The sequence below is a fragment of the Heterodontus francisci genome, chromosome 4 (assembly GCF_036365525.1).
Source record: "Heterodontus francisci isolate sHetFra1 chromosome 4, sHetFra1.hap1, whole genome shotgun sequence".
NCBI lineage: Eukaryota > Metazoa > Chordata > Chondrichthyes > Heterodontiformes > Heterodontidae > Heterodontus > Heterodontus francisci.
Window position 1 is genome coordinate 193,553,660 of NC_090374.1, and position 16,041 is coordinate 193,569,700.

At 43.1% G+C, this 16,041-nt stretch overlaps 1 protein-coding gene across 8 annotated transcripts in view; it reads right to left on the reverse strand.

The window, feature by feature from the left end:
• Positions 1-16,041, reverse strand: part of LOC137369468 (receptor-type tyrosine-protein phosphatase delta) — a 618,622-nt gene that overhangs the window by 121,983 nt on the left and 480,598 nt on the right. For all 8 annotated transcript variants that reach the window (XM_068030719.1, XM_068030716.1, XM_068030717.1 and 5 more), the window contains one exon: positions 7,376-7,466. In XM_068030719.1, coding sequence (XP_067886820.1) covers positions 7,376-7,466 — 91 coding nt within the window. The remainder of the gene's footprint in view (positions 1-7,375; positions 7,467-16,041) is intronic.

The following is a 16,041-nucleotide window of genomic DNA, read 5'->3' on the forward strand; positions in this document are numbered from 1 at the left end:
TAGACAGCACCTTCCAAACCCATGACCTCTACCAGCTAGAAGGATAAGGGCAGCAAATGCATGGGAACACCACCACCTGCAGGTTCCCCTCCAAGTCACACACCATCCTGACTTGGTACGAAATCACCGTTCCTTCAGTTACTGTGTCAAAATCCTGGAACTCCCTTCCAACAGCACTGTGGGTATACCTACCTCACATGGACTGCAGCGGTTCAAGAAGGCAGCTCACCACCACCTTCTCAAGTGCAATTAGGAATGGGCAATAAATGCTGGCCTAGCCAGTGACGCCCACATCCCATGAATGAATAACAAGAAAATCATTAGCATCGCAGTGTGACTTCAACAGCAACATATCTTCAGTGCGAATAATCAGAGCAAATCATAGGCATCAATACATTGGAATCAACATTGAAAGTGAACAAAGTCATTAAATTGGCCAGATTGACTGACAGAATCTCTGCATGTTTACTGAGGGAGTTCTCTGCTTTGTGAGTGTAGTCTTGAGGCCACCAATCCCTGTGCATTGTAACTGAACTGCAAAACAGTTCTCCAGCCTCAAGAGCAAAATATAGAACTCATAAACAAATGTTGAATAAATTGCTGTTTTTTCAAGTATTTATCCACCAACCTAACAGTACCCATTGATTTAAAAATGTGAAAATCGTCATTGTCAGCCCGCACATACTCCTGGATTTAATGACACATTTTTCGAACAAAGATATATTTTGTTGCTAAGTAACAGAATGTGCAGCCAAAGACTCTGAAGCACTGTACTGCTTTTTCTACACGTCTAGACTCAGACATAGGCCTCTGTGATTCGAGACCTGCATTTCACGCTGATAGAGTGCCACACCTGATTGGTGAGGAGTGATCTTACAATTTATAATTATGGTGATTATTCACATACATTTGCATTTTGTTTCGAAGAGAACACAGCTTTAATTCAGAATAGTTTTTTCAAACAAACTGGTACAAGATGAGCAGATGAGCAGTGAGGGGAGCGTAGTGGTAACGTCACAGGATTAGTAATCCAGAGTCCCAGACTAATGCTCTGGGGACACGGGTTCAAATCCCACCAAGTCACCTGGTGGAATTTAAATTCAATTAATTAATAAAACTCTGGAATTGAAAACTAGTCTCAGTAATGGTGCCATGAAACGATCATCGATTGTTGCAAAAACCCACCTGGTTCACTAATGTCCTTTAGGAAATCTGCCATCCTTACCTGGTCTGGCCGACATGTGACTCCAGACCCACAGCAATGTGATTGACTCTTAACTGCCCTCTGAAATGGCCTAGCAAGCAACTAGAGATGGGCAACAAATGCTGGCTTTGCCAGCGATGCCCACGTCCCATGAACAAATAAATTTTTAAAAATTAACATAATGGGCTGGATTTTAAAGGCTCTCCGATGCCGGGAATGGTGCTGGGGGGGGGGGGGGGCGGTGGTGTGTGGGAATATGGATAGCAACAGAGGAGGCCCGCCACCAACACCGACACGTCCCATACCGGAAGCTGTGGTGTGGCCTCGTGGCGGCTGCTCAGCAACGGGACCATGATTTTCCAAATTTAAATTAATTTAAATTCCTGGATTAATGAAGGTCCCGTCGCCTGCTTATTCGCCGCACCGATCTTCATTCGGGCGGCCGGCATCGCCACGTTTTCGAATCCCCGTGCGGGGAAACGAGGCGCAACTCCTGTGGGGAGAGGGAGGAGCTACTTTTCTCAGTGCAGGGGAGGATTGCATGGTCAAACTCCTTGGATTGCTTTGGGGGATGTTGGGAAGGGGTTGAGGGTTAAAGTTCAATAACTTTGGGGGCTGGAAGGTCACTTCGTCCAGATAAGTATTTTGGGGGGGGGGGGGGGTGTGGGGGAGTGGGTGAGTAGCCATTAAATTTAAGGTAAGGCTATTGGGGGGGGGGGGGTTTGAGAGAGGGGATGGGAAAAAATTTTCATTAACTTTTATTAATGTGTAATGTAATGCTGCTTTAAAAATGTAAATTCTCAGTTAAGGCTCTAAATCCTTTAAAAATGGCGCCGGGTGCCATTGCCGGGGATGGCTCGCCCACCCCCTCCATATCAGTGGAGGGGAGGCGGCCACCCCGCCCACGCTAGTGAGCCGCTGCTCATTATCGCGGTGGCTCCACAATATGGGCCCATGCCTGTGGGCCGCAAATCTTTCTGCCTGCTGCCTATTTACGGCAGGCTTTCAAAATGCAGCCCAATGTGTTCACTTCAAATATGTCTGGAGATGTTTCAAGTTCTTCAAAAATGCTTCAGGGTGATGTGCTTTCATGGCCTTTTTAAGCATTTACTTATATATAAAAATATGACCAATATCTGTTATTATTCTATAATAATTAAATAAATCTCCTTAAAGGAGCCTGGTACCTTAACTGGGGCTGCCACTTCCGAGGCTCTAATGTTGACACATGCCCTCAAGCTACAACACCTCCTGTTACTCACTGAGATCAAAGCATGCCTCTCAATAGCTCAAACACAGACAGCTTTAAAGAAGTTTACGTCCTTAAAGGGGAAGTGTATTCCAATTAATTGTCACAGAACATTAAATGTTACTAAGGGAGATATTTACTGGTGTCTTCAGAGGGAGGCCTGAGGGCTACACACACCACTGAATTAATAAGAACGTGTATGGCTTCATAAAGATTACCAACCACTTGAGTTTCATCTACTGGCAAAGTACATAGGAACTTGAAATAACTGATGCTTGGCCGGCAGAAAATAAAGAGGAATGAGTCCTGGTAGCCCACAGAAAGGGACGCAGCTTGGCACCATCCATCATGTTCTCTCCCAACCAAAAGGGATAATCATATACTGTCTGCCAACCTGGTGTTCTTCACAGGAGGGATCCTATTTTAGTCCTCTCCCAATGAGATGTGACTCAAAGTCCTGAGTTCTCCCTCCCCTACTCTCTTCATAACTGCAGCAATGCAGATCAAATGCTGCAGTGGTGTTCTGCTCCCTGGAATGGTCTTAGAAGGAAAGAGTTGATATATTTTAGTCAAAATAACTTATTTTTAGCACAGAAAGGTAAATGTAATATTTCTTTTAAGTAGCACTGAGCAAAAAGAAGTCAAAAGAGTCACTTAAGTATAAAAATCCAAATTAACTGCACAGTATAATGAATTCACACAGAGTCTAACTAGAAAGGATTTTTTTTGTTATCATACTGCATGGTAGAATTTGCTCTCACTAGAGAAAAGAGAATTGACAGAAGACATGATCCAAGTCCTTAAAATGATTAAAGGCATCGATAATGCAGCTATTAGCACGTTATGTAATTTACATTGATTAAAGAACTGGAGGACAAAATTAACAAGCCTCAAGCAGGAAGAGATTAGAATGCCGAGCCCCCATCACTCAAAGCATGAGGAAGATATATTGTAGCCTATCATAAAATGGCAGATGTATTAAAACAAATCAGTTTTTCACAAATGAAGACTTTGGCTCAAACAATCCATAGCATAAATATGCATTTCTAAAGCATGTGTTATGAAGAAACTCAAAATTAAATGTATACCAGGCACTAGGGCGTGTGGCCTCAATAATAATTAAGGAGAAAATATGTGAGGCTTTAGTAAATATGTTTAGTAGGGCCAGAAAGAGTAGAGTTAGCTGAAGACAACAGAACAGAAAACATTATCCTGCTGTTTAAAAAAGAACATGAAGCTTAAAGCTACAGATCAGTCAGCATTAGCTAACATCCACAGTGGACAAAATTATCAAGTTTTATACAGCATGCTATCGAGGCTTATTTAAAGAGCACAAAGGTCAAAAGGAGTGGTCAGCACAGAATTAACCTGCCCTGTTTCAAAAAGCTACTGGAATTCTCCAAATTTGTGTTGAGTTTTGGGAAGCCTTTGATAAAGTTCCATGGTGTAAGACTTTTATAAGAGGGTTAAAAGTTGATGAAGTTAATGACATTAGCTGACTGGAGATGAATACTGACATGGCATTATGAAGTTATTGTACAGTATTATAAACAGAAAAAGCTCCATTTGGGTGAAAGTGAATATCAGAATTCTGCACAGATCTCCTCTGAGTGACTCGATTGTTCACAATATTTCTATACAGTGTGGAGAAGAGTGCTGTTTGTAATATTATCATGTTTGCTGATGCTATCCAGCTGCATGGCAGCATGACAAATGTAAGAGAGTTAACCAGCATTCAAAAGGATCTGTGTCAATTAAGCAGATGGGCTATAGAATGGCAGTTAGACTACAACTTACATAAATGCAAAGTATTGCACACTGGAACGTGAAACAGCAAATGGTTGGACAAAACGGAAGAGTGTCCATTAGTAATGAAAGAGGAGGAAATTGTTTAAGCCTGATTATGTCATTATGAAGTGGTTATGAACAAAGCTAATCAAATACTAGATGACAGCAGAAAGGCATTTGATAAGAAGGCAAAATAGGTCATTCTAACCTTGTATGGGGCATTGATGAGGGTACAATGTGTATAATTTATTGCATCATAAACGCATTGGTATATTGGGGCAGGCTCTAAATTATGATGTGGGACTTATAGAATTAAGCTTATTTTCATTTTAGTGAAAAGAAAATTGAGAGGACCCATGATCCATATCTGTGAGATGCTGAGTGGTATTGATGATGTTTTAAATGGTCTATTGAGACTAAGCACAGAAATAGGAAGACAGATGTTTATGGTTAACAATCCACAACGTGACTCAAGATTGGAGGAAACTATTTGTCCCTGTAGTAATGAATATGTAGAATAGTCTTCTAGAAAAAGCAGTTGGTACTATTTTCATTAACTCTTTCAAATGGGAGTGGATAAATACATGGTTGAGGGAAGTAGAAACTGGGATGATTAAATACTCCATCGAACACAAAAGTCTCGATTTTCCAATGCATGTCATATTAATGCTGACAAGAACTCATCTATTTTGAAGTGTTACCACCAGTGTTACGATGCTGCTGATTGGAAAATGTGGACTAATAGTTGCCATGCTGTTGAGAATGTTATCTGTCGAGTGCAGCAGAACAGGGTTAGACAAGCGGTATTTGAGGATAGATGCATTTTCTACAGATTTAAATAACTGTCTTTGGAAATCCCTTTGAAAATTATGTGGGTGGTGATTCTTTGGAATGATCTGAAATGAATGGCGGAGCAGGCTTGAGGGGCCGAATGGCTTACTCCTGCTCCTATTTCCCCCCCCCAATCACATAACGGGGCAGCAGTGAGACCCCATTCGTGGCGTCACCTGAAGTTGGAGCAGGTGCCGGCACCATATTTAAAAGGCTGCGGGCCCTGCATACTACTGCCTGAATTTTATTCTCCCGCCACTGTGAGCAGCGGAGGGTGAAGAAAATGACAGCCCGTACACGCAAGCTGCGTGCCGCCATGTCGCCGCGATCTACCATGCGGCGGCTCAAGCTAATACACCAGTTGGGCTGCCACCACCCTCCCCCCCCCACCCCCCACCAATCACGTGGAGGGACGGGCTCTCCGACACTTGCAATGGCATCAGCTGCCTGTGCGCTGGTGCCATTTTTATAGGGCTACTCACCTCACCCAATGTACCACTGATAAATCTATTGCCCCTCACCCTGAATAACAATTAAATTCAACATTTTCCCTCTCCCCTCTCAAAAACACTTAGCTTCAACGCTTGACCTTTCCATCCCCCAAACCGATCAAAGTGCAGAGGTTTCCCCTTCCCACCCTCCCCCCTACACTTGCAATTTACATTAGAGCCCATGTCCGCACTCCCCCACTTCCCCACCATGGTGGCGCCTGCTTTACCTGAACGTGAAAGTGAAGGCGCGTGAGTGCCAGCCGCCACTCGGAAGGTCGCGGCCCGAAGGTAGGCTCGCTGTTGATTTTATTTAAATGTATTCATTTCATTAATTTAAATATGTTAATCTGGTTCCCGTCGCCCAGCGGCGGGGGGATGGGGGGGGGGGGGTGGTGCGTGCTGCCATGGAGCCTCACCGCCGCCGGGAAGATCGGGCCTGGCACTCCTGGTGTTGGGGTATGTGGCTGGCCGCTGTCAGAATGATCTTCCAGTCCCCCTGCCATGGAGCCTACGTTAGGAGCTCAGTAAAATCCCAGCCACCATCTCTATTCACTTTGGACCTTCAATTTCCTTCTAAAGCTAAAGTAAATCTGTCCGGGCAAAGAAGTATGTAAATTTTGGTTCTGCAGGATGCGTGCAGTAGCTCTATAGTATGGATTAATGTTGGTCGGACAACACCATTCAAACTACCCTGCAACACCCCCCCATGACAAACACAATCTATACATTCCAAGAGATCCCCCCCTTCACAAACAATCCACATGCAGTGTTCCACCACACCCTCCCCCCCTCCCCCAAACACAAGTCACCTGCCGAATTCCCCCACCACATTGATAAAGAATCCCCTCGCAGAGTCAGCACAGCAGCAACGTCCAGTGCAAAACCCACTTCCCCCACATAACTCCTTCCCTCTCGAGGCACTGAGGACTCTTGCCTCAGTGGCACCAGGTTTTGAAAGATGCAAAACTGAAGGCACGTGAGTGCTGCAAGTCAAACACAAAATTGAGAATGGCTCGCAGTGAATGACATGAAACTGTATGTAAAACAGTATGTAAAATATTTAAATGATGATGTTGCCATGCCAGGGTGGCAGTGCCGCCACGGTACTTTGCCGCCTCTGACAAAATCGTAAACGAGCATAGCGGCACCGGGTTCCGTAGCCAACGATCCCGCCTTCAACAGGAGCGTAAAATCAAGCCCCAATAGTTTGGTCCTGCTGGTAAGACTGGGAACGTGACTTGTGGAATGTAACAGGTCAGGGTTGCCTAATGTGGACAATAACGTTAAAGACTGGTATCCAGGAGTTTTGTTTCAAGAAATTAGGAACAATTTCACAATTTTTTCTCTTCTTGGAAATTTTAACCATTAGTTAGTCACTCCCCTCGGAAGATGAAGTAAATTAAGAGTGTCCTTTATGGTGCAAATTATGCGTAGTCTGCTGCAGGAACAGGGATCAAAAGGTTTTCTGTCTCACTTTTTCATGCTTTTTGTGGCATTAAATGACAGTAAATGTAAATAACAATTATGTAATTCTCTTTTGATTTATCAGTATCATTACAAGCATTTCTCATTCTTAATGAAATAAAAGAAAAAATCTGTTTGGTGAAATATAATACCCATTTTGCACAACTGCACTGTGGTTTACAAGGTTCTGCAAGTCCAATTTCTGGAACTCATTTCAGTAAATAGCAAAATACACACAGAAATACAAACAGAAGTTGCTGCACGCAACCACACAATTAACTTGATTGCTTCTATATTTTTACCCTTCCTGTTACGAGCCACTTAATTGTGCAGCAGCTGCATACATACCTCCTCCAAATCCATTTCATCAGGACTGTCCCAGGGCTGGATAAATTTTCCACGGGATTTCTTCAAAGGCACAACAATTATATAGTAGCCTCTGTTAAGAAAAAAGATAAGAATGTCAAAAATGTCATCTAATTGAACAGACAATTTTCTTAAGTAATCCATTGTTCCAAAATGAAGATATTCACTACACATATACCCTGTCACTATCTCAGGTTCAACCAGACTGTTTGCAACCTTGACATCCCAGTCGACCTGAAATGACCTTTGAACCCTGGGGATGAGATTTTTTTTGGACACAACAGGCAGTAGTGAATCAGCCGCCCATTTCGCCCCTCCCCCCGCCACCAGATTTTCTTTTCAGCTAAAATCAATGAAAAAGAAAATCATTGGATTGTCAATTCAATATTGTCCATTTTGCGCAACCTCCAAGACCAATTTCAACAACCTCATCCAATATCCCCATCATCATCGAGATCGCCAGTTTCCACCTCTGCCTCTGCCTTACTTCCGCCTTTTGGCTGCTGATGATGATCCGGTCTTTGTCACGTCAAGACTTGACTGCTCTGCTGGCCACCCTCCCATCTTTCACTCTAAAAAGTCTGCTGCCTGAATCCTATCCTGCACTATGTCCCACTCACCAATCAGCTCTATCCAACTGACCTAAATGGCTCCCAGTGCTTTAACACGCCAATATTAAAATTCTTATCCATTCATGAGCTCATTTGTCCCTGCCTCTCTAAGCCCCTTCAGTTTTACAACACCATCCACCCCAAACCCTGCCCTGAACACTGCACCCTTCTGATTCTGGCCTCTTCCTTTTATTCATTCATGGGATGTGGGCATCGCTGGCTAGGCCAGCAGTTATTGCCCATCAGTAATTGCCCTATCTTCTGCAACAATAACTTATATTTATCTAGCGCCTTTAATGTAATAAAACATTTCAAGGTGCTTTACAGGGGTGTGATAAAACAAAGGATGACACCGAGCCACAAAAGGAAATATTAGGTCAGATGACCAAATGCTTGGTCAAATAGGTAGGTTTTAAGGAGTCTCCTAAAGGAGGAAAACGCTTTAGAGAGGTGGTGAGGTGTAGGGAGGGTATTTCAGAGTTTAGGGCCGAGGCAATTGAAGACGTGGCCACCATTGGTTAAGCGGTTAAAATCAGGGATGCGCAAGAGGCCAGAATTGGAGGTGCACAAATAACTTGGAGGGCTGGGGGACTGGAGGAGGTTACAGAGATAGGGAAGGGGGAGAGGCCGTGGAGGGATATGAAAACAAGGATGAGAATTTTAAAATTGACCAAGAGCCAACGTAGGTCAGCGCCACTGCTTTCCTTTGTCCCAATGGTGGCTGTGCTTTTTGTTGTCAACACCCGACATTCTAGAATTCCCTCCCAAAACCTCTACTCCTTTAACACCCTCCTTCCAACCCACCTCTTTGACACCTCTACTAATCGCTCCTTCCTTAGTCTGATCCCCGTTTTTTTTGCACTGTGCCTGTGTGAAGCCCTTGGGACATTTTAACATGTTAATGGTGTTATATTAATAAAGTTGTAATATTGTATGTATTACGCCACGAGTTACAGCATATTTCTTGACTTCACTGCCATTTGATAACTGACAGATTACTTCTTTAAATTCTAGCTGATCCTCAGATCAACCCTGCTGCTCATCACACAAGATAAAGTTGGATGATGGAGCTGGATCTTGAAGTTGCAAGAGATCTGTAAATTTTTATGAAAAGACAAATAGTGCTGCAGGAGAAGGACACTTAACCTTTCCTCTCCCAGCAGCAAAGGATCTGGGAAAATAATTCCTACTTTTCAAATAAAACAGTCAGTGAATTACATTCCTGAAACTGTTGAGATAAAATACCAATGCTAAGACACTTTATTGAAACCGAAAATAATATGTGCAGATATACATTTTACAAACAGAGACAAAGGGCTGGATTTTGTTCCCCCTCAGGCGTCGAGATCCGTGGTGGGCGGGGCCTGAAGGTGGTTCCAGATGAGGCCCGCCACGGACCTCGATGCTGTGAGGGTCCAGCCCGATTCTCCTGGCAGCGGCGAGGCGCCGTGCCGGCCCCTCACCACTGGGTGACGGGACCACAATTAAGATATTCAAATCAATAAAATTAACACAGTTAAATCGACTTCACTGCAATCTTGAGGGCCCACCGTGATCTTCGGCTCGTCGGCTAACACTCCCGCGCCTTCAAACCACCATCCGGGGAAACGCGGTGCTACACCGATGGGAAGGGAGGAGGAGCTACGATTTTCAGTGCGGGGGTTGGGGGAATGGGGTCAAATAATGGTAATGGGTGTTGGGGATGGTGGGAAGGGTTGACCTTTAAACTTTGTGCAGTTTGTTGAGGGGGGGGAGGGAGGTCAGATGTAAAAAGGTTTTGGAGGGGAAGGGTAAATAGTTACTGTAATTGTTATTGGGGGGGGGAAGGTTTACAAATTTATTTATTTAATTTGGGGGGGGGGTTAGTTCTTTAAAAATGTACATGTGCCAGCAGGTATTGGCTTTTCTTTAAAAATGGCGCCAGCGCCAGCGCACAGGCAGCTGATGTCACTGCTGCGACGGACAGCCTGCCACCGCCAGGAGATTGTGTGTGGGGGGGGGGGGGGGGGGGGGGAGAGGGGGCTGTGCGGGCCGCCCCGGCTATTTAACTGAGCCGCCACACAGGAGATTGCGGTGGAGCTCTTAAAATCCAGCCAAAAGAAAAAGGTTAACACAATGAGCCGTTCCCACAAACCTTAACTTTCTATTTCTCGTTCTTGTAACGGGTTTTTTCTTATATAATCATGCTTGTTACCTTGTAAAGTGGTGTTAGGCTGCAATGTACAGTACCCTTGCTAGTTATTGGTTCACAGACAAAGCATCATGCTTCAATCCCTCCATTAGCAAAGGTGCAAGACTCTCGTGTCATGAAACAGGAAAACTGGCTTTATTTCAATATAATGAACTTTGCCAAAGCCATTAATGGTCCAGAAGTTGCTGGAAGAATAGTGGTGAGCTCATGGCGCTCGCCATTATTAGTTCATAAAAAAAAACATCAATTTGCAGTGAAGACGAGATACGCCATGAGTTCCAATTCTGCACAAGGAGACGCTGGACACTTTGTGATGCAGTGCCATTAGCTTTGACAAAACAGAAAAAAATGCAATCTTGCCGTGATCCTCCCCATTGAAATTAATTGCATGTCACGAAATTGCTGGATTTACGTCATTAATGCAAATTAATCTCGCCGCAGCCATTTAGGGTTAGTAATTCATGTCATAATGATCCTGTTAATCATGTGATTGATGGTCCTGACATGCCACTCAACCTTGGTGGTCCAGAAAGGGAACAATTAAACTTTTCATTCTCACAGTTAGTGCATACAACTACCAGGATGGTAGAAGGTGAACTAAATAGGTCTCTGTCTTTTCCGGTCTTAAGTTCGAATGAAAGCTGTTCCACTGTTTCTGATCATAATGATCATGCTGGTTCATATTTCATGACTAAAGACGGGGTCAAATAAATGTAATGGTGTAGGCGTTGGTGGGAAGGATTGACCTTTAAACTTTGTGCAGTTTGTGGGGGGGAAAGGTCAGATGTAAAAGGTTTTGGAGGGGAAGGGCAAATAGTTATTTAATTCTTATTGGGAGGGGTGGGAAAAAGGTTTACAAATTTATTTATTTAATTTGGGGGGGTTACTTCTTTAAACATTTAAATGTGCCAACAGGCACTGGCTTTTCTTTAGAAATGGTGCCAGCGCCAGCGCACAGGCAGCTGATGCCATTGTTGCGAAGGACAGCCTGCCGCCTCCACGGGACTGGGGAAGGGGGGATGTGGGCTGCCCCACGTATTTAAATGGGCCGCCACGCGGGAGATTGCGGCAGCTCTTTGGCAGAGCTCTTAAAATCCAGCCCAAAGAGAAAGGTTAACAGAATGAGACTAAAGAATGTTTGTACATTTTACACACTGACCCCACTATCCACTCATATTTTCTCAAGGACCAAAAGACAACAATTTAACTGAGTTATGATGGTCTCTTTTTTCTTTCGGTCTCTTTACTCTCTCTCTCTCTCTCTTAAATCCACTCTTTTTCCCTCACTTTATTTCTCTTTCTGTCTGCCCTATTTCCTTCACCGTTGATGACTCTGTTTCTCCTCTATGCATTTGTCTCACTCATCAAAGAGCGAAACCATTGGGCATGACGTTCCTTAGGTCCCAGATGCGATATTGGCATCGCTGTGTCATTATCGTTTTAATATTCCCACAATCTGCAATGCAATTACACTGTTTTTTGAACAGCGAGGCAGAAGTCCAGTTCATGTTGCTTGCAGCGTGATGCGCCATTCCAGCAATTTCTGGGTGCATATGTTTAAGTTCTACACTCCTCACACTCCTCAGCCCGCTCAGACAACAATGTCACTATGGAGTTTGCTATCACCATTAAAACCAGCTGTCTCGCTCAAGGTAGAGGAAAATATATTGGAATTTACCAGTAATGGATACTGCTGGTATCTGTAACATCTCCCCAAAACTAGAATATTACTACAAGATTCTAACAGGACTGGACAGACTAGATGCAGGAAGGATGTTCCCGATGGCAGGGGAGTCTAGGACCAGGGGTCACAGTCTAAGGATAAGGGGTAAGCCATTTAGGACTGAGATGAGGAGAGATTTCTTCACCCAGAGAGTGGCGAACCTGTGGAATTCTCGACCATGGGAAGCAGTGGAGGCCAAATCATTAAATATATTCAAGAAAGAGTTAGATATCGTTCTTAGGGCTAATGGGATCAAGGGATATGGGGAGAAAGCGGGGACAGGATACTGAGTTTGGATGATCAGCCGTGATCGTACTGAATGGCAGAGCAAGCTCGAAGGGCCGAATGGCCTACTTTTTTTCTATGTTTCTATTTCAGCATTTCCAACTGTGCATCTCAAGATCTTTTTTCCTAAAATTTCAGGAAAGTTAGTTGTGCCTTCCCAACAGAAGGATTCCATTGCCACTGAGGAGGTAAACAGGGGGGGAAAAAAACTGCCTTTTAACCGGTCATGTTTCCACAAGCCACTGTACTGCCATCACCAAAAGTGGAAGTTAGGTGGTGCTGGTGGGGTGTAGGGAGGGGCGGTGGATGTTGTGGGGAGAACTGGGGAAGATCCTGTAATTCCATCACTGCATAAAGTAGATAGGAGTAGGACTAACGTTGCATGATATACTAACAGAACCCCCACGGCATTGCTCACCTTGTCTGAAGTTTTACTATTTTATAACAAAAGGACCTTTATCAACCAAATGTTATGGGAAAGAGTGATATATACTGAAGTGTGCTCTATACTCAGACTCTTAATACATTACTAGTGAGTCTCCTATGGCATTGCTGGCAAGAAGTTGGAGCAAGTGAACTTCCCCACAAAAAAAGCCAGTAAATAAAAGCAATCGGTTTTTACTACACTGGTGTACAAAATCATGAGAGGTATAGACAGGTTGGATAGCAAGAAGCTTTTTCCCAGAGTGGGGGATTCAATTACTAGGGGTCACGAGTTCAAAGTGAGAGGGGAAAAGTTTAGGGGGGATATGCGTGGAAAGTTCTTTACGCAGAGGGTGGTGGGTGCCTGGAACGCGTTGCCAGCGGAGGTGGTAGACGCGGGCATGATAGCGTCTTTTAAGATGTATCTAGACAGATACATGAATGGGCAGGAAGTAAAGAGATACAGACCCTTAGAAAATAGGTGTCATGTTTAGATAGAGGATCTGGATCGGCACAGGCTTGGAGGGCCGAAGGGCCTGTTCCTGTGCTGTAATTTTCTTTGTTCTTTGTTGGTTTCCTCCTAAACATTCAAACTAAGTGAAAGTGGCAGCTATTTAATGGAGTAGGGCTGGTGCAAAATGTATTAATTAATTTAAAAAGTAGTGTTTGATTGTAATGTGGCTCATTGCTTAATCAAACAAATTTGTGTAAGTTTATTAAAAAGAGGTTATCTAATAGAATGAGGTTGCCTCAAAGTGCATTAATTGAATAAAGGATTGAAGCAGCAACTTTGACTGATATTCATTTAAAAAGTGCAGGAAATTGAAAATATATTGAATAAAATTAGGAGATTGAGCAGATTTATTCCAAAATGTATTAAATACTACTCCAAAATATAGTAAAAATGAGCCAAATACAAATAACAGTAAATTGAATCAGGTGATGCTAACTTATGATTGAAATAACAGAAGAATTGAGCTTTTAATGGAAAATGGGTCTTGAATAAGCTATAAATTATGAACACTAGTCATCGCAGAAATAAACTGACTTCAAAAAAAAGAGAGGGAGAGGAAGGGCAGGAGAGGGTCCACAAAGTGGAGCAGAGTGGATTGCACGGTAGTGGGACCAGAACTTGATTTTTAGTGGCATTTCAGCCCAGGGGGGATGGGGGCTACACCCATGAAACTGAGGGAGCATAACAAATAAAGGGTGGCCATTGGAAAAAGGCAGGGGCCCAAATGTCAGCAGCAATGGGCAAGAGAACACACCCAGTGGGCCCAAGCCCTGAATTTTGGAGACAGTGGGCCCTGAGGATGGGTAAGGGGAGAACAATAGTGGAGTCAAGAAAGTGATGGCAGGGGCCCAGAAGAAAGATAGGCAGATAATGTATAAAAATGTGAAGTTCTTTTGGAACTTGCGAGAAAACTAAAAATTGATAGTCAGCCATTTCCACTTCAAGAAAATGGCAAGTACCTGGCTACAACAATTTAGGAGGCCTGCAACGATAGTGTGACAGGCAGATAGTGTTTGGACATTGTAAAAATGCTCCAACAGGAATTACCATCGCAAGATTCCATTATAACTGTTGAGATAAAGCAAATTATAATCATAGAAACTTATCGCACAAAGGGAGGTCATTCGGGCCCCATTGTGCCCGTGCTGACTCAGTCCCCCACCCCCATCTTTTGCTGTAACCCTGTACTTCCTCAATTTCCTCATCCTTAAGCAAATGTCCAACTCCCTTTTAAAATTAATTTGTGCAATTAGCTTCTATCACCTTTCCAGGTAGGGTGTTCCAGATCTCAACAGCATTCTGAGTGAAAACAATTCTCCTCATCTCCCCTATACATCTTTTCCCAATGATTTTAAATCCATGACCTCTAGTTATTGACCCACTCGCCACAGGGAATAGTTTTTCTCTATCTACTCTATCATCTTCTTGAAAACCTCCATTCGGTCACCTCTTAACGTTTGCTGTTCCACGGAGAATACTCCTAACTTTTCCAACTTCGTCTCATTATTGAATTCCCTCATCCCTGGGAATATGCTGGTAAAACTCTTCTGTACCCTTTCTAAAGTTTTTACATCTTTGCTGAAGTGTGGTGCCCAAAGTTATCTGCAATGCTCCAGCTAAGGCCTAACCAATGAGTTATAAAGATTTAGCATGATCGCTTTGCCTTTATATACTATCCTCTATTTATAAACCCAAGCAATCCACAGACATTTTTTCAATTATTTTATCAACTTGCCCTGCTACCTTTAGGGATTGGTATATATTGACATCATCTACATTTTTCAAAATCATGTCATTTATAGTATTATGTCTTTCCATATTAGTCCTCCCAAAGTGCATCACTTCACACTTCTCCACATTGAACTTCATCTGCCATGTTTCTACCCATTTCACCATCCCGTCTATGCCTTCATAAAGCCCTTGTCACTATCTACTACATTGCCAAGTTTCATATCATCTGAAAACTTTATAATGCTGCTTCCTACACCTGAGTCTAGGTTGTTTAAAAAAATGAAAAGAATAATGAACCTAAAACTGACCCCTGGGAATACAACTCAAAAATTGTGACAACAGGAGATGAGTTTTATGGACAGGAAGTGCATGTCATACGGAACGCTTCCAATAATAAAGAGATAAATGTGTTTTTTTATTAAAAATTTAAAGCTACGGTCAGGTCAGTTGAAAATGGGCTGACCAACACCAACTCATTAGGCTTCTGGAGATCTTCTTAAGTTGGTTTGACTGCTAATTGAGGCATAATAACCTTGGTTTTGGAAGTGAAACAATATCAGTTTGTGAGTTATTCAATTTGGAATTGAAATTATCAGAGACAATTAAGTAATCAAAATAATACACAGCTAATCTACATTTTCTGGCTGCAAGGAATTTGCACTGAATAATATAGTTGCAAAAGGCTCACAGTTCATGCAGTCACTATGTAGACATCGATCTGTATCCTTACAATTACTAGTAATAAACCTGGTGCTCAAGTTGGAGCCTGACATAAGGGGAAGAAAGAGGTTTTAATATTTGCATCTTGCAAAACATTTGGATTAAGTCACAGTGCAGAGGGCGACTGGTGATCTGTCAGGGCACAAATTCAAGAGACTACAGCTTCGAGACCAGGGTGGGATACAGTACCCCTTTAGGGAACACAAGAAGATCAATGAAAGAGAAAATATCTCAATGAAATATTCCCAACTGCCAGCACAGTGATTAGTAATATATTATCACCAACTTCGGTGCTTTCAACCTCAGCCACCCCTTTGCCCTTTATTAGCTAGACATGAAATTGTGACTAAAAATCTAGCAGTCACTCAGTTTTAGACATGTGGAAAATTAAGTTAGCTCTAGCAGTAGAAGTATTGCTGGTGGGATAGTCCAACTAAGTACACGTGTGTG